General features: G+C 43.8%; 1 protein-coding gene across 1 annotated transcript in view; it reads right to left on the bottom strand.

Moving 5' to 3' along the window:
- The window catches only part of SERINC5 (serine incorporator 5), a 121,096-nt gene extending 98,186 nt beyond the window's left edge, over positions 1–22,910 (bottom strand). The window contains exon 1 of the mRNA XM_082268494.1: positions 22,758–22,910. Coding sequence (XP_082124620.1) covers positions 22,758–22,784 — 27 coding nt within the window. The 5' untranslated portion in view covers positions 22,785–22,910. The remainder of the gene's footprint in view (positions 1–22,757) is intronic.
- Positions 22,911–23,283: the final 373 nt, after the last annotated feature.

The following is a 23,283-nucleotide window of genomic DNA, read 5'->3' as shown; positions in this document are numbered from 1 at the left end:
AAGCAGAGACCTTAGAGAATAAAATGGAGATCGTTGCAATACTTCATGTCACACTGAATTTGCGCAGCAGGCTTAAATTTTTTTAGAAAAAAAAAAAAAAAAAATGTTTGAATTAAAAATAAGAACACAGTAAAGTTGGGCTAATTTTTTTCTATAACGTAAAAGATGATGTTACGCTAAGTAAATTGATCCCCAACATATGCTTTAAAATTCCACGGGTTCGTGGAAGGGCAACAAACCTAAGTACTTAAAAATCTCCATAGGCATCGCTTTAAAAATTTCTACAGGTTACTAGTTTAGAGTTACAGAGAAGGTCTAGTGCTAGAATTTTTGCTGTCACGCGAACGATTGCTGCAGTACCTCACAAACCTGTGGTTTGAACACCGTTTACATATGTGGGTGCAACTTGTGTATGCTTCTGCACGCGAGTTTGGAGGGACGGGGTGCTAAAAAAAACAAACAGTCATTTTTTGGATTTAATTTACTTTATTTTTTGTAATAGAAATAAGCAGGACAGGTCCTCTTTAATGTGAGATCTGGGCATGATAATTGGGCTGAAGCTCCTGTGCAGAGGGGTAAATGCTGAGGAGTGTACAGCCATTCACTTATATCAGACAATGCGCCACCTGCAGCTACCCGGGCACTGGAAAACACCAGGGATTTTAGGTCTGATGGCTAATAAACATCCGTGTGCATGATGCCCTAAAGTCAGAGAGATATAGGAGCTAAAACAGGTTACCCCAGTCTTCCTGCCTGCTGTACCAAGCCTCTGTGCCCAATGCTTTCTGAGCCACTGACCTAGAACAGGTGTGCAAATTAGGAAAGTCACATAAATAAATCAAAAGTCCTTATCTGCATACCCGTGCCTGGTCAGTGAGCCAGACATATAGCATTTTCAGCAATGGCTGCCTCCACATTTCTCTTGTGACTGGTGTCCTAGCAGTGGTTCTTTACATTGAGACCAGGGCCCAGGAAATTCTTCCAAAACTTTCCATGTCCGAATATAAAAATAAAATAAAAAATGTACTGAAATAGAAGGTTCTGGATGGGGTGTCACGGTGTGGGGGGTTGGAGGAGGTTCTAGAGGGAGTTAGGGATTTTGCAGAAGACTTGGTGGTGCTGTAGGGGATGAAGTTTCTGATGGAAAGCAGGAGAAACTCTGGGGCATGGGGTGTCTTCAGGAAGCTGGTGGCTGGAGTCACAGTAAAAGATTGTAGGACCTGCAGGGGTTGTGCGACACTTGTTAAAGGTTGGGGGTGCTACGTGGGCTGGAGACTTTGTTGCAAGCTAGAGGGGTACCGCAGGTTGCTTGTTAGCACTGTGGGCGTTAGGAGCTTTCACAGGGTCTGGGGGCACTGTGGGAGGTTGCAGAGCAAGGTGGGGTGATGGCACTGTGGGGGCTAAAGACTATCACAGGGTCTGGGGGGCCCTGGAGAGGTTGTGGGGCATGGTGGAATGTTGGGGGGCACTGTGGGAGCTTGGTCTCTGGGAGGCACTGTGGGAAGGTCCTGGGCAAGGTGGGGTGATGGTGGGCACTGTGGGGGCTAAAAGCTGTCACAGGATCTGGGGTCCTTTTGGTGGCCAGGGCTCTGGCTGGGTGTAAGCTGCAAGTGCTGTTGACCTGTTAAGGTCCATCCTTCTGGTAAGCAGGCACCCTGTCTTGGTGGAGGATATATACGTGGTGGTGGACTTTCTTACTGTCATGAGGAGGACTCACTTGGAATATTGTGTTGGACATTTGTTCACTTATTATTCATTATTCACAAGCACTGGCGTTCCATCAGTATAAATGGACTATATGTTGGTTAGATTACATTTTTTAGATAGAATTTCGCACAAGTTTATTTGTGCGATTTCACATATAGAACTACACTTTGATTATAGGTTGTGGGGCATGGTGGAATGTTGGGGGAACTGTGGGAGCTCGGTCTCTGGGAGGGGACTGTGGGAGGTTGTGGGACACCGTGGAAGATGAAAGACACCATAGTACAGGAATATGCAAACTGTGGCCCTCCAGTTGTTGCAGAACTACAAGTCCCATGAGGCATAGCAAGACTCTGACAGCCACAAGCATGACACCCAGAGGCAGAGGCATGATGGGACTTGTAGTTTTGCAACAGCTGGAGGGCCACAGTTTGCAAATCCCTGCCATAGGTTAGGAGATCTGTCGCTGCCTGGAAGGAGGGAAGAGTACAGTCCAATGGTTGGGAATCGCTGCTTTGAAGCTGGGTTCACACTGGATGTGGGTTTCCCCTCATCCAATTCACATATCAGGAGACTGTGACCGTTCCTCAACAGAGTTGGTTCACACAGCTCCGGGACAGCTGCTGACTGATTTATAGAAGGGTCTTGTGTGTCTTATGATCCGATTTAAACCCAAATTCAGCCAAAAATTTGGACCGAATTCAGACCTGAAGCGGTACACAGAGACGCACTGCACCCCTGCTGTGGGCCCAGCCTGAGGAATATAGGATGCAGGATTGTATACACAGTGTGAGCCCGGCCTGAGGAATATAGGGACGCAGGATTGTATACACAGTGTGAGCCCAGCCTGAGGAATATAGGACGCAGGATTGTATACACAGTGTGAGCCCAGCCTGAGGAATATAGGACGCAGGATTGTATACACAGTGTGAGCCCAGCCTGAGGAATATAGGACGCAGGATTGTATACACAGTGTGAGCCCAGCCTGAGGATAGGATGCAGGATTGTATACACAGTGTGAGCCCAGCCTGAGGAATATAGGATGCAGGATTGTATACACAGTGTGAACCCAGCCTGAGGAATATAGGATGCAGGATTGTATACACAGTGTGAGCCCAGCCTGAGGAATATAGGATGCAGGATTGTATACACAGTGTGAGCCCAGCCTGAGGAATATAGGATGCAGGATTGTATACACAGTGTGAACCCAGCCTGAGGAATATAGGATGCAGGATTGTATACACAGTTTGTTTTCCTTTAAAAAAAAAAGTTGCAGCTGAAACAAATCTAACAAAAAGAGAATTCCAGAGCAGATTCCACGTATCTCCCATGACACATGGCATGTGGAGGAGTTGACCTTGTTATTTTACAAGCAGGCCTCCCCCTGCACCACAGCCACAAGTGTTCAGCAAAAGGAGAGGAATAAAACTATTAAAGTCCAGCTTAACCAAGAAAGGCCAGATCAAAGCATGACACCAGTGATCAACAAACACTCAACAACTGTCCCCGTCTATAAAACCGAGGAAAGATTTACAAAAAGGTCCTTCATCTGGAGAAACAGTCCTTATTATAGTCCTAAATCTCTCTATTCCTCTCCACCACCCACCAACTGCCCCTCTTACATCTGGTGTGGAGATGGATGGATAAATAAAGCTGAACTGCAGGCAGAAAAGAACATCAGGTAATGCAGTGGAGCATGTGAAATTTACTATGAGTTTCTCCCCAATGTAGATCCTTGCACAGTACTGTAGTGCTCAGACTAGAAGATGGAGAAGGAGCACTAGGAATGGACCAGGTATACTCCATGCACATCTGTTGACAGGCAACATGCTGACAGGAGGAGTGTGCCTTGTGAGCAGAGGAATTACTCATCAGTACTAGGAACCAATCATAGTTACATAGTAGGTGAGGTTGAATAAAGACAATAGTCCATCCAGTTCAACCTGTGTAGGTGTGTGTGGCTGTAATCATCTCACATAGCCCTGAATGTTCTGATCCTTGAGATGTACGTCTAATAGTCTTTTGAAAGCCACCATACTTCCTGCAGAAACCACCTCTTGTGGTAGAGAATTCCACAATCTTGTAGCCCTAACAGTAAAGAACCCCCCACGTTGCCTGAGGTTAAAACGCTTCTCCTCCAATCGCATTGTATGCCCTCGAGTCCTCATGCAATCCCTTCGACTGAACAGCTTTTTTTCTATGCTGAGATCCCCATTGAGATATTTATAAATTGCTATCATGTCCCCCCTCAGGCGTCTCTTCTCCAGGGAGAATAAATCAAGCGATTGCAGACGCTCTTCATAATTAAGGCCCTCCAACCCCCTAATTAGTTTAGTTGCCCTTCTCTGGACTCTCTCCAGCTCCAACACATCCCTCCTGAGGACTGGCGACCAGAACTAGACAGAATACTCCAGATGCGGTCGGACCAGAGTTTTATAAAGTGGAAGGATTATAGTCTTATCTCTGGAATACATCCCTTTCTTTATGCATGCTAATATACTGCTGGCTTTGGCAGCTGCCGCTTGACATTGCATGCTATTGCCTAATCTATCATCAACCAAGACTCCCAGATCTTTCTCCATTTTTGATTCCCCCAAGGGTTCCCCCCCTAACGTGTATTGTGCTTTTATGTTTTTAGTCCCCAAGTGCAAAACCTTACACTTCTCCACGTTACACTTCTACAATCAGGTATACTCCACGCACATCTGTTGACAGGGGACATGCCGACAGGAGGGGAGAGCCTTCAGAGAAGAGGAATTACTCAGGTATACTCAATGCACATCTGTTGACAGGGGACATGCCGACAGGAGGGGAGAGCCACATAAGCAGAGGGATCACTCATCAGTATTAGGAACCAATCAGGTATACTCCATGCACATCCATTGACAGGGGACATGCCGACAGGAGGGGAGAGCCATGTAAGCAGAGGGAACACTCCTCAATATTAGGAATCATATTTTTTCAATGCACATGTGTCGACAGGGAACACACTGACAGGAGGAGAGAGCCTTGTGCGCAGAAGGATCACTCATCAGCACAGGGATCAATCAGGTATATTCCATGCATATCTGCTGATGGTGAACAGATGAACAAGAAGAGAAAGCCTTGTGAGCAAAAGGATCACTCATCAAGACTAGGAATCAATCAGGTACGCTCCATGCACATCTGTTGACAGGAAACACACTGACAGGAGGAAAGGGCCTTGTGAAAAGCAGATCACTCATCAATAAAAGTATGCTTCATGCACATCTGTTAACAGGGAGCAGACTGACAGGAGGGGAGAGCCTTGTGAGAAGACAGATCACTCATGTACAATAGGAATCAATCAGGTATACTTCATGCACATTTGTTGACAGGGAGCAGACTGACAGGAGGGGAGAGAGTAGAGGAATCTCTCAGGTATGCTTCATGCACATTTGTTGACAGGGAACATGCTGACAGGGGGGAGAAAGCATTGTGAGCAGTGGGATCACTCAGTGTACGGCTGCTCCTTCAATGTCCAATTAGCAGGCATTGGAGTGTTTTTGCCAAGCTGTGTTCCTGCTACAATGAAGACTGAGTGCCTGGGTGCGCTATATGACAGGGGTATCTGCGTCACAAAACTGGCTGCATGAATTACAAATGCTTTAGCATATTCTGTCAGCTTTAGCTATCAATTCGTCTTTGCTTGTCCAATCTTTATGCTGGTTGCTTGTTTTCAAATGCTGAAATAAATGTGTCATCAGTTACAGAAAGCAGACTACTGCTTCTATTTTCTATTCCATGGACGGATGATATCTGGAATCTGCTGTGCACAACCAGACACCCTGCTTTCCAACAAAAGTAATAGCCGATGAAAAATAGGATTACACTTTGTTAAAGGATCTTTAAACCCAAAAACAAAATGTATTATATATTAGATTACTAATCCCCCAGAGGTGGTGGCTGCATTGGTTTTATTTTTCCAGAAGAAAATGTTCATATGTATAGAAAATACCTGGTAATCTCACCAAAAATCCAGTGCCCTTACCACTTCTTGTGCACTGAGCTGATATCGCAAACCAGGTTATCAGCTTTGCAAGATCTCTGAACTACAAAACACCTCCCACTATGTATTGGAGATAGGGCAGTGTTTGAAGTATAAATCAGGAGAGAAGGGTAGAGTGACAAGGCTGTTCCTCCATAGATGAGGTGCAATAAGTGGAAGGAAGTGTAACTGGCAGGATCACCAAATGAAAAGAACTGACACAACCTGATATACATTTTACTTGTGTAGCACCCTCCTAATCAGGTGCTAGATAGAAGATATAATTTGGCATTTTCTGCTTAATAGGAAAGCAGCAGGAAAACCATAATTGCTTCATCTGCTTATCAGAGGAGTTTGTTTGATCTTTAGTTAGGCCTCCTCAGTGTGCTCAATGTGTATTCATCTGGTCTGAGCTAGTGTCGCCACTGCGTCCAATAGAGAGGCCTGTTGGACAGTGGAGGAAACCTGGCCAATGATACACAGGCTTTTGTAACTGTCCCAGTGGGTTGGCACCTGGAGAGGTGCATCATGGCATTGGAAAGAAAAGCAGAGAGCATCAAAAGCAGAGTGTCTTTTGGTGGGAGCAAAGTCCCAGGAGGAGGTGGACGGCTGTCTCTCCTCCCGCTGATGTGAGGATGGTGGTCCAGGCAGTCGGCCCAGGGACCAGGGGTTGAGCTGTGCCGCAGAAGGATCCAGTGTGCTGACTAAGTAGAGCTGCTGGGCAGACTACTTCTGGAAAAACAGTATTGTGAGTACAGTACTCAAGAATCTACCCAGGCCGGGGCCGCTGATAGGGGGGGACCACCAGCCCTCTTGTAGGGGGCCTGAGCACACAGGGGGGCTCTCACAGAGAGGGGGATTAGTGATGGATAAATACAGAAATCTTCCTCCAGCACCTGAATCTGATCTGTCCCTCTCCCTGCTATCAGCTTTTATCTGTTGAGAAAGAGACAGTCGTCCCTCACTAATCCCCCTCCCTTGTGTGGGCTCCCTTGTGTGGGCGCCCCCTCCCAGCACTGGCTCTAATGTTCTCTGTTCAGGAGTTTATTTGTAAATTGTAACTTTGTTTCTCTCTCTCTGTCTCTCTGATCACTGAGCTCCAACTGCCCAGCCTGTATATTTTTCTCATCTTCTTTTTTATTTAACAGTTTGTTTTTTTAGATTTAGCAGGAATTATGCAAGTTAGGTTATATTTGTGTCTGCTAATAGTGATTTTGTTGTAATTCTAGCTAAATATATCTTTAATATTTTCTTGGGGGGGCCCTGCCAGGTAGCCTGTACGGGGCCCCGCGATTTCTAACAGCAGCCCTGTACCCAGGGGTCTGCCTAAGACAGGGGATCACTCCAGAGGGGTCAAAGAGATCCAGAAGTCAGCTAACCCAGAGTGATACAGTAAAGGGGGTGCCATGTTGTTAAGCCCTGAAGATTAGGGGTTAAAGGGGGTACCAGGAAGGGCCTTCAAGTTGCTCAGCAATGCTGTCTACTATAAAGGATGGCTACCTCAGGAAAGGAGTGCCTTAGGAAGCTAAAAGGACTCTTTCACAGACAAAAGGCAAAGTAAAGTAAGCGGCCTAGCCGTGACTAGCTCAAACAGCGTTGACCAGCGTCAATCATCATTTTTCTATATCGTCCCAGCCTATTGTGCATAGGTCAGTTTAATTGGAATATCCCACTCATCCCCTTCTCCTATCCAAGTTCGCAATAAAACATAAAAACCAAAGAAACTGGACTGGTCCTTGTCTGGGGTAAAAACACTTGGAAACGGGTCAGGATGTTCTACTGTTGCTAATGGTAACCAAGGGGAACGCACACACAGCAGCTCCCATGGGAGTAGTGCTACACTTGTTTTTTGGGGTTTAAATATGCTTGAAACTAAGAAAAAATAAATAAACTTTTGTTTGGAATGGAAAAACTGCTTGGGGTTTCCTTCACACGGCTAAAAAGCCTTGGCATTTGGTCATGCGATCCCTGCTGAAGGGAAGGATCACCCAGTCTGATCTCTGGTTCTCACCCACAGCATTGCTCACCCGACCAAAGCATCAACTTTTCAAACGTCACAATAAACCAAGTAGCCCAAGGCTTCATCTGATCTCTATCCGTTCTCTGTGTTAGCTGACAAAAGACAAGCCTTTCTAGTACATCACCCGATACATTTCACTCTGCTAAAGACAGCTGGGAGCATTCATATGGTCTTCTCCCTTCTACTATTGGACTGGTGGTGAGAAGAATGGATAGCAGTAAAGACCTAATTTAAAGCCCAACTCTGGGCAAAAAATAAAAAACACTATCCCTTGCACAGAGGCTGTGCCCACACACGTTTCGTCTAGTTTGGTCTAGGGGAGAGGAGAAATTGTTTTACTTACCTGATCCTAAACTCCCCCCCATGATCCAGCGATGGACTGTCCCTAGGCGTCCTGACATCCAGAGGAGGGCTATGGACTTTTCTCTTGTCTTGAAGACATCAGAACCTTAGACTGCTGGAGTATGGGGTTGCAGAAGCTGTGGGGACCAGTCTAGCTGCAGAGGAGTGGGTAAATAGGTTTCCATTTATTGTTCCACTAAACATAAAAATGAGAAATAAACCCATACACTGTGGCTGACCATGCACTATACAATGTGATTGTACAATTTACTTTAGATTTATCATGAGCTATGTAGTGCAAGGGCCTATCTGGTTTGAGACTAATTGAATCAGTTACGATTACTGTAGACGGGCAGCATGGCCAGGTTCAGCAGCGGAAATATACATTGCCTGGCACATGCGCACAAAAAGTCCCCCATTTGATGATTTTTTTTGGCGACGGGTTCTTGAATGAGACATCCAGAGTCTAAAAGATCCAGCTTGTTTCCCCTGTGGTCCACTGAATGTATTGCAATGCACATCCCACTGCATTACATTCTTTCCTGGCCTTGATGGCCGGAAACCGGTCAACTGGGACCCAGATATTACGTTGAACATGTCACTTCCAGGCCAACAACAAGAGGCGGGGGGGGGTTGGAATGAACGTATGTCCATTCTCCTCAATCCCCTCTACCCAGCAGCACCCACTATGCCAGTCTCAGGGCCTACAGATGGACAGGCGGAGCCTGGGATACTTAGTGGAGAGAGTGCTTTTTTGTATAAAAAAGGGGATTCACTCCAGAAATAAAGAGATTATTCTTCCACTCTACAAGACTCTGGTCCGGCCACATCTGGAGTATGCTGTCCAGTTCTGGGCACCGGTCCTCAGAAAGGATGTGCTGGAACTGGAGAAAGTCCAGAGAAGGGCAACAAAAATTAGGGGAATGGAGGACATCAGCTATGAGGAAAGACTACAAGCACTGAACCTTTTCTCTCTGGAGAAGAGACGATTGAGGGGGGATATGATATCAATGTACAAATACTGTACTGGCGACCCTAGCATAAGGAACAAACTATTCAGAGAAAGGGAATACAATAAGACACGTGGCCACTCACTAAAACTAGAGGAAAGGCGGTTTAACCTTAAAGTGCGTAAGGGGTTCTTCACTGTAAGAGCGGTAAGGATGTGGAATTCTCTTCCACAAGCTGTCGTATCAGCAGGGAGCATTGATAGTTTCAAAAAACTATTGGATGGACACCTTAAAGACCACAACATACAGGGGTATACAATGTACAGTTAAAAGCAAACACACACACACATCATAGGTTGAACTGGATGGACTGATGTCTTTTTTCAACCTCACTAACTATGTAAGTGCGGAAGCATTCAGGCTGTAGCGCAACCACCCGAATGCTTCCATCTGACAAATACATGTACTGGGTGTCGGGCAATAGGAAATGTGCATCCCTGTGTGTGGTGCCAACAGTGAATGGGCTGAAAAAGAGCCAAGGTGCCAGGACACCATTTTTAGACACCATGGCGACCTGGAATTTGTTGAGCCCTGCTTTGAACTAAACCTAAGAATTGTCTATATAGGGCAAAGAAACAGCTTCGCCTCTCATATAATCAGGTCATAGTATATCCGATAGTAGTTAGTCTTTAACGGGACTGGTTATGTATGGTTTTATTTCTTATTTATTTTTTTTTTTTTTTTAAGTCCGCGGTGGTGCAAAGACCTACAACGAAAAAACCCGTAAGTGAACAAAAAACGTGCATGTGAAACTGTTGAAGCAGTTGCCCAAGCCCCTTCTTCAGTTCTAATGAGTGTCAGGAAGATAGTCCTGCATTTATATCCACACATATAGCACTAAGATATTGATCCAATTACCAATGACTGCATCAAGGTAGATGTTGGTTGTCCAGTATGGGAGGTGTGAAAGTTGTTGACCCACCCTGTTCTAGTTACATAATCCCATCCTTGGTGGCAGGAAGGACTTGCAGATGTTAATCCTTTAAATTTAGATGTAGGTGGATTGACAAATCACACCTTCAACCATGTGAGCCAAAGGATCAACGTGAAGAAGGCTTCCCGACACCGAGGATCGATTTGTCTATTCATTATTTGCATCACGGATCAAGGCATCATGCTACTTGTGTGCAGTGCCATCTTAAGAGCATTATAAGGCCCCGGGCAATGCAGTGCACTGGGGCCTCGCCTACACAATCACCCACGGGAATAAAAATACAAATTATCAATAAGGCGATATTTATTGGTACAGCAGTGCCAGGCTAATGACAGTTTCTTAGTTCAGAGGCTGGGTCCAGTGATCACACACACGGACGGGAGTCAGACTCGACTGTCCTGTGTGTGCCTGTTCCCGTGGAGGCAGACAGGCATTCCTGCAGTTGTGGGCTACCCCTCCACGGCCCAAGTGGCCTGACAGCAGTGCAGGGCCGACAGGCGCTTGCCACCTGCTAAGTTCGGCGGCGGGATGCTGCACACGAGAATTGGGACTAATGCTTGGCTGGGGCTGGGTCGCTGGGCAGAGGGAGCCCCTCGGGCAAGTGGGGCCCCCAGGCAACTTCCTAGCGTGCCCATTCGGTAAGATGGCCCTGCCTGTGTGGATATAAAATGTTGGGGTATTTTCACAACACGCATTAAAACTGAAGAAATGGCTTGGGTAAACTGATAAACATCTACAACATTATAGAACAAGTCCAGCTGAATGTGACTAAGGCTTGACCATAGACGGATCGAATCTCAGCCGGTTCAGCAGGAACCAGCCAAGATTCGAACCATGTGTGGGCAGGCTGAATGTATCAGGTTGATCCATCAACCAACTTGGATACAACTAGCCTGCCGGATTTACTTGCAATTATCCCTAGCTATAGCTGCTAGCATTAAAGCACTGTCTTTCCCCGATCCCCCCTCCAGGAGAATGACAATGTCTTGGCAGGAGGGATTCCCCTGTTAGTAAGGTCTGTTTTGATGGGGAAATTGTGTGAATTTCTTTCCTGCAAACCGTAGGTGCAGGAAAGAAATTTGCACCATCTATGGCCTGCCGAACTACTTCTAGATTGCATCACTATTTTAAAGTGGCACGTTCCTTTCTTCTAAACACAGACCTGCTTTTTTCAACATTCAGCCTATCCATGCTTACCTAATTGTAATGTGGCCAGAAAGGAGGACCATTCATGTATTTAGGATAATCAAGGCATGGTGAGAAAGTTTGCCGATCTTATACAAGTCAGACCAAACTCCCCTTTCATGTGACTGTCAGGAAGGGCAGAGATACACGCGATAGTGCCAAAGTCATGGGGGGAAATAGAGAAGTGGGAAACCACAGAGTTGGGCCCCCAGCATGGTACAGATGTGCCAGTCCAACTACATGATGCATGGTTAATGCTATGCAAGATGCATCAAAAACTGAAACAATAGTCGTTTTGTTTTTTTTAGGGGTTTTTTTGGAGAATGCTCAAGCCTTCTATCAAAAAATATATTACAACCACAGGGCAAACGCACAGGTTAGGTTTAGCTCAGATTTTCTTCTTTTATATTGGTATGAAAAAAAAAAGGATAACATTCTTAAACATTAATATATATATATATATATATATATATATATATATATATATATATATATATATATATATATATATATAAATTTTTTTTTTTTAATTCATGAAACATAGCATATTAATACTTTTTCAGCAGGTAGAAAATTTAGGGCCATTTTACATGGGCCAACTGGTCAGTGGACCCGATCAAAACCTCTAGTCTGCCCTATGGAGTGCCGGGTGTCAATGGACACGTGTCTGTTGACACCCACCAACGTACCATCCTGTCCACTAAAATCAGATTTATGGGGATCTGATGGCAGTCAGGTGTAAACAGACAAGCGGTCCGTTTACATCTGACTGCCCATAGAGGAGAGTGGGAAGTGTCTGTGTCCGCACTAGCCTAAGTTGAGTGGACACAGACCATCCATCTGCCTGCTCAGCGGGGATCAGTAGACAGGTTCCCAGCGAGCAGACGGACTCCGATGGAACCTGCCCTGTGTAGAAGTGGTCTTAGTCCCTTTACACATCTTTAAGAGACGGACCAGCAGTCTGCTGAAAAAAAGCGGTTTTACAAAGCTCCATAGCTCAAGCTTAAATTTACACACAGAACTAAATAGCTAATTTTTTGATAAAATTGATCAAAGACTAATATAGTTTCCTCTAAATTTAACAGATGGCGCTGTAAATGATTATTTGGATGCACAATTAAAAAGGTTTTCTATTCCTTTTGTATTCAGCACACTGCTTATACTTTAAAATGTATCCAAACCCATGGAAAAAGTAATATATTGCAGTTTACCAGTCCATAGATTTGGTGGCTGTATACGTTTTTCAATTTTTTTCAGGCTCTTTTCCACTTTATTTTCACCTGGTGATCCTGCCAGTAACATACTTCCTGTGCTAGAGTGACAACGCACACTCAGTGTACTGCATCTATAGTGGAGCATTGTTGTCACACTTTCTATTGATCTCCATAACAGGGTACTAACCTGGGCAGCAGGATAAGAATGCTAACAAATTCCTCTGCAGAGTACACGGGAAAGCACTGGATTTATGGCAGGATTAACAGGTGTTTTTTAATTGCACTTTCTAAACAAAATGCTTTCAATGGTTTATTAAAACTAATAATCCATTTTAAAATGGAATGTTAAAAGGAAACAAAGTTTTGAGGTAATTTTGTTACAGGTACAAAAGTGCAGCGCTAAAAAGTCACACACACACACACACACACACACTATATATACATACATATACAGTACCTCATAAAAGTGAGTACACCCCTCACATTTCTGTCAATATTTTATTATCGGTTTTATGTGACAACACTGAAGAAATTACACTTTGCTACAATATGAAGTAGTGAGTGTACAGCTTGTATAACAGTGTAAATTTGCTGTCCCCTCAAAATAACTCAACACACAGCCATTAATGTCTAAACCGCTGGCAACAAAAGGGAGTACACCCCTAAGTGAAAATGTCCAAATTGGGCTGTACATTTACTGCTTAACATTGTAGCAAAGTGTCATTTCTTCAGTGTTGTCACATGAAAAGATATAATAAAATATTTACAAAAACGTGAGGGGTTTACCACTTTTGTGAGATACTGTAGATTTTTTTTTTTTTTTTAATGAATAGATGCATGTGAGGGGGGGGGGGGGGTGTACTATTATTTCCCGAAGCATCTAATTTTGCAGTGTACATTACACCTATAGCAGGATTATATAATCTGACAAATTATGGCATCTCTAAGCGGATTGCAACCTTTCTCTGCAGTTCGGAGCTGCACATATTCTGTTCATATTAAAGCTGGATACACACTATACAACTTTTGTTGTTCGATTTCCTTTAGATTTACCTTCAACTATGTAGTGAAAGGGCCGGCCTGATTGCAAACAAATTGAAAGTGTTTAGATTTGACCTCATATTATATGGTTTTGGTAAATATAAAGGAAAAAATCTAAAGACAATTGTATAGTGTGTATGGCCCATTAGGCTCTGTTCACACGGCCGTGACTTGGGATCCGACTTGTGAGACCCCGTCTCGTGACATGTGAAATCCCAGGTTAGTTAATGAGAGACATCTTTAATTAGCACTACTGAGGTCGCTCCGACTTCAGAAAAGGTTCTTGTACTGCTTCAGTGCCGGTTCACATTTGTGCGATCACAGACATCACATGTGATTCGGAGCGCACTGCTCCTAAAATTACATGCGATCTCTGTGCAGTGCAAATTTAGCCATACAGTTTGTATGGCTGAATTTGCACCGCAATCGCACTAAACACGCACAGGACCCTTTTTTTGGTCCACGGCAGAATCAGACCGCATGGTGGTTCACACTAGTGCAATCCGATTCTGTGCGAACTATCAGATCGCACTGCGATATGCGATCTGATCTGGGGGTGTCGTTAAACTTTTAATTGACACCCCCAGCGTATCGCATATGGCAGTGTGAACTGCCAGGGGTGCGGATGTGATGCGGGAACACGCTGTATATTCGCAGCGTTCCCGCATTGTACAAATGTGAACCGGCACTCAAGGTGAATTCTCTTCTATTCTTCTATTAAAGTTTTACTCAAAACACCAGGAAGTTGCCTGGCAAAGTCACACGACTTTGAGGTTGCGGCAGTGTGAACCGAGCCTTATTGTCATTTTACCTACTTTTTATCCTTCCCCTCTTTATGATTAGAACAATAAGTTTCCTTTGCTCATCTCAGCAGAATTCTCCATCACACCGTGAGCAGCTGAACCATCCCAGCGGTGAGATCACCCAGTCCATTGTCTGCCAAACACAAAGCCTGAACTCACAAGGAGGAATACAAGGAGTGGTCTCTGCGCCAACATAGTTCAACGCTAAACTCTGGATCCTGACCAGAAAAATAATGCCGGGAGTCATACCCAGAATTACTATTATTATTATTAGTACTAGACAGTGACAGTACCGGGTGGAAGGAGAAGAAGGACTACTCCCTGATGTCAGAGGCACCAACTGTCCTCTTCATTTACAACTTCCACAATCATCAGCTGTGCTGGGATGATATATATATATATATATATATATCTATACACACACACACACAATATATATATATATATATATATATATATATATATATATATATATATATATATATATATATATATATACACACACACATACACACCAAGAATTATATAGGAAAGTCACAGGACAAGTAGGCAGGGGAAAGTACTCTAAAAAGTACAATTAGGTTCCCTAAGGCCACCTCACCACCACCTGAATGTCTACTGGAAGTAATCTTCAACATTATCCACTTGAAGACCAGGCTTTTTCTGATATCTGTTGCTTACAAAATCAGCATTTTTGCAAAAAAAAAAAAAAAAAAAAAAAACAACTTTTGAACCCCCATTATATATTTAGTATTAGCAGAGACCCTAGAGAATAAAATGGCGATCATTGCAATATTTTATGTCGCACCGCATTTGCACAGCAGTCTTGCAAATGCATTAAAAAAAAAAAAAAAATACACGAATAAAAAAAAAAAAAAAACAAACAACCAGTAAAGTTAATCCAATATTTTTGTATAATATAAAAGATGATGTTACACCAAGTAAATAGATACCCAAGATGTCACGCTTTTAAACTGTGCACACTCATGGAATGGTCCATAGGCAACGCTTTAAAAATGTTTACAGGTTCCCAGTTTAGCATTACAGAGGAGGCCTTGAACTAGAATTATTGCCCGCGCTCCAATGATCGCAGCGATACCGAACGTGTGGTTTGAACACTGTTGACATTTGCAGGCTTGACTTACATAGGAGTTTACTTCTGCGCACTAGCACAGGGGGATGGGGCGCTTTACATTTTTTTTCTTTATTTCTTTCTTTATTTAACTTTTTATTTTTACACACTGTTCCTTTTTTATTTATACATTTTTTTAAATGTGACAGTGATAGGCAGTGACGGGTACTCTTTATGGAGGGATCTGGGGGTCTACAACACCCCCTCCTCTGCACGTGAAAGCATTCAAAACGCCAAGATCCCTCTTTTTAAATACTTTAAAATGTTTAACACTGGCGCCTTTAAGATTCCAGTAACCTGGAAGTGACGTTGCTTCCAGGTTACTAGATCTGAGACCCGATCAAAGCCGATTCCAGCTTTCTTCTGGTCTCTGGTCGCTTGGGTCACCCGGTGGGATGAAAGAGCAGAAGAACGCAGCAAAAAAAAAAAAAAAAAAAAAAGGGGGGGGGGGGGGGCAACCACTTGTAAACAGAATGACGTACTGGCGGTTATGCCATTTTCTTTCCTGCAAAGAAAAAATGCTCTGACTGTGCTGATGAGGGAATCCCTCCCACTACGCAGTAGTATTCTGACAATGGGAGGTTTCCATCTTTTTTTAGTTTTTACACAAATGCCACCAAAAGAAAGCTCTTATTTGTGTGAAAAAAAAAAAAGACATAAATTTTAATTGTGTACCGTGTTGCATGACCGCACAATTATTAAGTAGCACAGTCATAAATAGCAAAAAACTCTCTGGTCATGAAGGGGGTAAAACTAGAGATGCGCCGAAACATATCGGCAGAAAACGTTATCTGCATTTTGTGGATAAGAGGAAAAAAAAAGTGCTGATGATGGCGCCGAAAACTCATCCGATTTTGCAGCGATTTACCACGCTTATGGTTTTTTATAGGTCACGTGACTACCATTTTCAATGCATTTCAGGTAGTTTGACAAGTCGATAGACCAAATGATAAGAGGGAATGGTGGAGACGGAGGGCGGCCATATGTAGAGGGATCGCCTACCAATCACTGGCCATGTGCTGTGATCACCTCTGTGAGAAGCATCAGATTAGATCTGTATGATGGGTAGAAGGATAGAGAAGATCGCACCCTCTGCACCATGTCCGATCAGCAAAGACTGGCGCACATACAGACAGATCTGACTACTTTTATAGTCACAATTTTGCTTTCCCTTTTATTGTTATGTAACAATTTTGCGTTCTATGCGCCAAATAAATAAAATAAAAAAAGAAGTGTAATAAAAACTGAATATGTGTTGTATGATAGCAGTGCAGTGTACCCCAGTTTTCATTAACTCCTTCTCTTCCATAGACTTTCTATCAGATCGCGCATTTTTGGTGTGTTTTCTGAAAGCGTAGAACATGCAGGACTAATGGTGCGCACCAAAAACGTGCAATCTTATTGAAAGTCTATGGAACTAATGGGTTAATTGCATTAAAAACGGGGGGGGGGGGGGGGGGGAGGGGGTTACATCGCGCTACGGCCAAACCTCAGGGTGGCAGTGTGAGACGGCTCCAACTCAACAATACGGGCACTTTTCACACGGGTTAACTTCAAAACTGACAGTAAACGGCCTATGCGCTAATGGAGAGTTTTTTTCTGCACTTTTTCAGTGTTTTTTTAAGGCCGCTTTCCCACTGAGAAGTTCTGTTGCGTTAAAAAAAAGCACAGGAAAAATGCTTCCCTTTAGAATCAATGAATGTGTTCACACTGGGGCGGTGCACTTCCGTTGCGGGGTAAAAAATCCTGCTTGTTTGGAGAGTTAAAAAACCAAAAACACAAAAAGCACCAAAAACCCTCCTGCCTATTGAAATAAATGGAAACTGCATCAAAAACGCCTAAAAAAAACGCACCTGCTAAGCATTTGTAGTGCAGTTTTTGAGTCGCACACCCTTCAGGCTACTTTCATACTGGTTCACATCAAAACTGCCTGTAAAATGCCTGTGCGCTAATATAGCGTTTTTGCGGGACTTTTTTTTTTTTTTTTTTTTAAGGACGCGACTCAAAAACTGCAGAAAAAACTCTTATGCTGCTTTCACATTGATCCTCTGCAAAAACGTGCGATTTCACAGCGTTTGCAGTCCAGTTTTTAAAGGACATGTGACTCAAAAACTGCACCAAAAATGCATTACGGGTGCATTTTTACATTGCTTTCAATGGGAAGGTGTATTTTTTTTTTTTTAACTCCTCAAACATGCTCCAAACAAGCAGGATTTTTTACACTGCAATGGAAGTGCACTACAAATGCTTAGCAGGTGCGTTTTTGAGGCGTTTTTGATGCAGTTTCCATTTATTTCAGGTTTTTGGTGCTTTTGTGTTTTAACTCCCCACACAAGCAGGATTTTTTACACTGCCCCAGTGTGAACACATTCATTGATTTTAAAGGGAAGCATTTTTCTTGGAAGCAAAATGGCTTGAAAAACTCCTTAGTGTGAAAGCAGCCTAATTCCACGCATCACATCAGTGGTGGCCAACAATCTGATTGGACAGTTCTTCATAGAATCTGGTCATATGATTGAACCAATGAGATCCTGAGAAGAGACACGCGGGATGATCTACTATAAGGCTCCATTCACACCGGAGCGGATTGTTTTTGGGCATTTTTTTCAGGTGTTTGGAGGCAGACATTGACATCTAACAAATACGCTGCTAATCTGCCAAAAAAGTAGCTCATCGGCTTCCAGTTGTTTTTATCTAAGCTGATGCAACTTTGGCATTGACTGTTGCAGAACTTTCCCACTGATAACATTAAGATACAACTTTCATGCTAATTTTGAGAGTTTACATTGCAGCCTAAGAAACTGAAGTTCGCATAAAAGCTGCAGTGAAGTAGTGCAGGAACCTTTTTAAATTTGCTGCAACCTGATCGGCTTCCATTGAAATCCATGGGCTGCCACTTGCCAGGCGACTTTATGGGGGTTCTTTACTAAAACTGGAGAGAGCAAACATCTGGTGCAACTCTGCCTGGAAACCAATCAGCTTCCAGGTTTTATTGCCAAAGCGTAATTGAACAAACTGTGTTAGAAGCTGATTGGCTCCCATGCACCAGATTCTGAGTGCTCCAGTTTTAATAAATCTCACTCTAGGTGTACAAAGTCGCATGACAAATCGCACAAGTGTGAATGGCACCTAAGGCCTCCTTCACAGTGACTGCAGCATGAAATTGTGCGACTTTAATTGTGCAATTTCAAAGCCAAATGTCAATGCGACTTCAGGTGCGATTTTGAAGACATCTGTGGGGCTTCATGCACAGATGACGATTCAAGTCGCACCCAAAAAATAAATAAATCGCCAAAAGTAGTGCAGGAACTACTTTTTCAAATCGATGCGGCACCGCATAGTCGGCTTTGCATCAATCTGAACATGGCAATTGCTGACAATAGGGTGCGACTTGTCATGCAATTTGACCTGTTAAATCGCATGACAAGTCGCTCTAATGTGAACAAGGGCTAACTGAACAAGCTAAGGGTTGGAAGCGGATTGGGGACCATGCAGAGCTGCACCAGATTTTCCACTCTTCAGTTTTAGTAAATCAATCCCTAATGGGCCATACACATTATCAGATTATCTGAAGACTTTTGTCTGTAGATTTACCAAAACCATATAATATGAGGTCAAACCTAAACACTTTCAATTTGTATGCAATCCGGCAGGCCTTTGCACTACATAGAAAAGATAAATCTGCAGACAAAAGTCTTCAGATAATCTGCACGTGTGTACGGGGCATTAGACCCCTTTCACACGGCAGCGGACTCCATTTTGCTGAGCGGGGATCGATCCACCGATCCCCTCTGAGCAGGCGGATGACAGCTCTGTGTGCGGAGGGGTCAGATCCCCGATCTCCTCTATGGGGGAATCGGATGAGATTGGACCGCCTGTCCATTCTCATCCGATCCTCCAGACGGATGGAAAATAGGGTTTCCATCCATCCGGATTTCACAGATAGGATTGGATAACAGCAGACATGTCTCCGCTGATATCCACCACTCCATAGAGATGCATGGAGGATCCGATCCGCCTGTCAGTTTTTCAGGCAGACCGGATCGCCCGTGTGAAAGGGGCCTTATTGGGTCATTGATTCATTTTTTAGCAAAAAAACTGAACAACTTAACTGAAACGATAATGATGGGTCAGGACAGAAATACCGATCCTAGGAAAGTAGATAGATCAATATAATCAATAAGTATAGATCACAACAAATCATCCAATTTTTCTCCTGGCCTGTCAATCAATTCACAATACAATTGTATAGAAAATCTTTCCGTGTATGGCCCCCATGACAGCGATTTGATGCGTCTGGCACAACACACACAACTTGTGTAATGACATGGAAAATGTGCTGTGATATTGCATTGCATTTTCAGAAAATGACAACAGCTGCAGATTGAAAAGTAAAGATCTTTTCGGTAGACTAAAAAGTGAGCTGCTAGATGATCCGACCCCATTATGCTTGCCAACTAGAACCTATAAGAACAAAAATCACGCCATATGAAATTGAAATGCAACTGAAATTTGCAACGATTCCATTCATCTTGTACCCTGCTAAAATGGTGAGACCAACGTCTAGAGTTTGGAAACATTTCCACAAGGCAATTTCTGCTGAGAGCTACAATTTGCAAATATTGTGAGAAGAAATATTGTTTTCCAAATGCTACAAGGATGACAAAACACACGGCATGCCAGAGGTGCCCCAAAGACAATAAAAAAGACTATATAGAATGAAATGATTAGAACCATACTGAAAGTGTGAGCAGCATTTCCCTCCCGAGTTTCCATTCCAGAAACACTCTTTTTGCATCATCACAAAGTGTTTCCTCACCAGCAGCATCTTCAAGTACGGCCTCACAAAAATACACAATCACTTCATTTATAGAGAATATGACACCTGAAAATCAGGGGAAGATTCATCAAGCTCTTCATAAAACAATATATGCTTCTGGATCAGCATTGTCAATAAATGAAAATGCATATCGACAAGAAGCTTTTACATTACTTCAAGGGAAAGGAGGAGGAGGCTGTACCTGTTCTAAAGTATAGTTGTACATATCTAGTCCTTGCTATTCCATATGTAATAAAAAATAACATTTAAAAAAAGCGGAAAATGTGCCGATGTTTACACCAAACACATGATGCGATTCCCTTCCTAATCCAACTTCATACATCAATCCCATATTGTCCTGTACTGCTACTTCTAAGCCGTGCTCACCATACATCTTACAATCTTCGTACAATCTGCTTCAGTTTTAATAAAACTCTAAAACTGGCCATAGATTATTTTTTATTTTTTTGATCAGTCAGAAGAATGAACGGATTCTCCACACATTCGAGGTGGATGGAGGGATCCCCCTCGCTGACACATTGGGGGGGGGGGGGGGGAAGAGATTTACAAAAACCGGAGCACACACAATCTGGTGCAGCTGTGCGTTTTATCAAATCAGCTTCTGGGCTTTCATCTCCATTCACACTTGTACAACTTGTCATGCGACTTTGGACACAATGGAGTAGATTTACTAAGTGGCGGTTCACACATCTGCAATGTCAGACATCGCAGGGGATTCGGAGCGCACTGCTGTGCAAGTCACATGCGATGTCTGTGTGATGCAAACTCAACCGTACAGATTGTATGGCTGAATTTGCATTGCATTTGGCCCAAAGTCGCACAGGACTTTTTTGGGTCCGCACCAGAATCAGATCACATGGCCGTTCACAGCTATGCGATCTGATTCAAGTCCGAAAAGACAGTTCACACAGCGATATGAAGACTGATTAACTTTGTAATGACACCCCCAGCGATTCGCATATGGCAGTGTAAACGGCCTGTGAGTTGAGTGCGATGCGGTGACCCTCAGGGAATTCACAGGGTTTCTGCATCGCATATGTGTGAACCGCCACTAAAACTGGAAAGTGTAAAATCTGGTGCAGCTGTGACTGGTAGCCAATCAGCTTCTACCTTCAGATAAGCTTTGACAAAAGAAAAAATAAAAACTGGAAGCTGATTGGTTTCTGTGCAGAGCTGCACCAGATTTTACACTCCCCCCCCACTTTTAGTAAATCATCCCCCTAGGTTAATATGACAAGTTACAGCCCATGGATTTCAATGGAAGCTTCAAATCCACGCAACAGAACTTTAAAACATTCCCTGCACTACTTTGATGCGACTTAAGTGCCATAGACTGTAATGTAAACCCTCAAAAGTTGTATGAAAGTCGCATCCTAATGTTATTGATGTGACAGTTATACAACAGTCAAAGCCAACTTTAACAGCCAAAGCAGCATCCAAGTCACACCCATCCAAAGTTGCATCAGAAATCGCACGACTTTGAAGTCACACAAGTGTGAATGGATCTTTACTGTCAAAGCTTCATTGAACAAGCTGAAGTTAGAAGCCGATTGGCTACCGTGCAGAGCTGCCCCGGATTCTGAGTGCTCCAGTGTTAGTAAATCTCCCCCATAATTTCACATGACAAGTCGCAGCCGGCGCATTCCAATGGAAGACATTCAAATATATGCAACTTAAAGTTGCAGCAACTTTAAAAAAAAAGTTCCTCCACTACTTTGATGCAACTTTCATGCCAGACTGATATATAAACTCTCAAAAGATAAATCTGAAAGCGGAGCCCAACCCCCCCCCAGCTGCTGACATTTAACCCCTTCTGGACCGGGACTATTACCGTACTGATATTTGTTGTTTACATGTTAAATACAGTAATTCTTGATAGAAAATGACTTAGAACTCCCAAACATTATATATATACACTGGTCATCTCATCGTCATATATCAAATGATGAGGGGAGGGGGGTCTTCCTATGTGTAGAAAGATCCGTCCACAATGTAACCTATCCTCCCCCCCCTACACATAGGAAGATCCCCCTTCAATGTAACCTCCATCCACATTGTAACCATTCCCCCCCCCATACACATGGGAAGATCGCACCACAATGTAACTATCCCCCCCTACAATGTAACTTCCATCCACAATGTAACCATCCCCCCCCCCCCACACACACACACACACACACACACACACACACATAGGGAGATCTCTCAACAATGTAACCTCCATCCACATTGTAACCACCCCCCCCCTCTCTACAATGTACCTACTAGGAACCTATGTGTAAAGGAGGGGGGATGGTTACATTGTAGAGAGATCTTCCTATGTGTGTGTAGCCATCTATGTCTATGGAGGAGGGGGATCGTCCGATGTGTGATTGGAGGTGTATGGTGTGTTCCCATCTATGGGGCATCGTCCGATGTGTGATTGGAGGTGTATGGTGTGTTCCCATCTATGGGGCATCGTCCGATGTGTGATTGGAGGAGTATGGTGTGTTCCCATCTATATAGGAGGGTGATCGGTGCACTCACCTGTCTGGCACAGCAGCCGGCAGACATGATCAGTAGAGATGGTCGCACACACTCGGTGGGTGATCGGAGTGTCCCGGGGTGACCCACACAGCTGTGCGGAGGGCAGAGCAATGCCCGATCTCCTCCCGATGATCTCTCAGTGGTTCTCCGGCTTCCGCTGTCGTCAGAGCGGGAGGATCCAGGAGGAGTTCGGCCCTCACATGGGGGGAGGGATCGGTGCCCCCCCACACACAGGACAATCACAGTAATAGCGGGAGAGGTGACAGCTGGGATCTCTTCTCCCCCCTCTGTGACGTCACACACCTAACATGGGAAATAATCTCATACATTTTATCATCCAAAATAAGACAGCAGACACGCCCCCGATCACGCCCCCATATATTAACCCACATAAACATACACAATGTTATTGGCTCCTCCCACTGCTACATGACAGACCAATCCCAGCTTCTCCTGGGATCACTGGGAGAAAACCATCCATAGACACTCACTGACCATACACTCTTCTGTGTTTTTTTCCCAGTTT

Source organism: Pelophylax lessonae (assembly GCF_965119305.1).
Source record: "Pelophylax lessonae genome assembly, chromosome: 1".
Taxonomy (NCBI): domain Eukaryota; kingdom Metazoa; phylum Chordata; class Amphibia; order Anura; family Ranidae; genus Pelophylax; species Pelophylax lessonae.
Note: the sequence above shows the minus strand (reverse complement) of the source record. Positions and strands in the feature narration are given on the sequence as shown.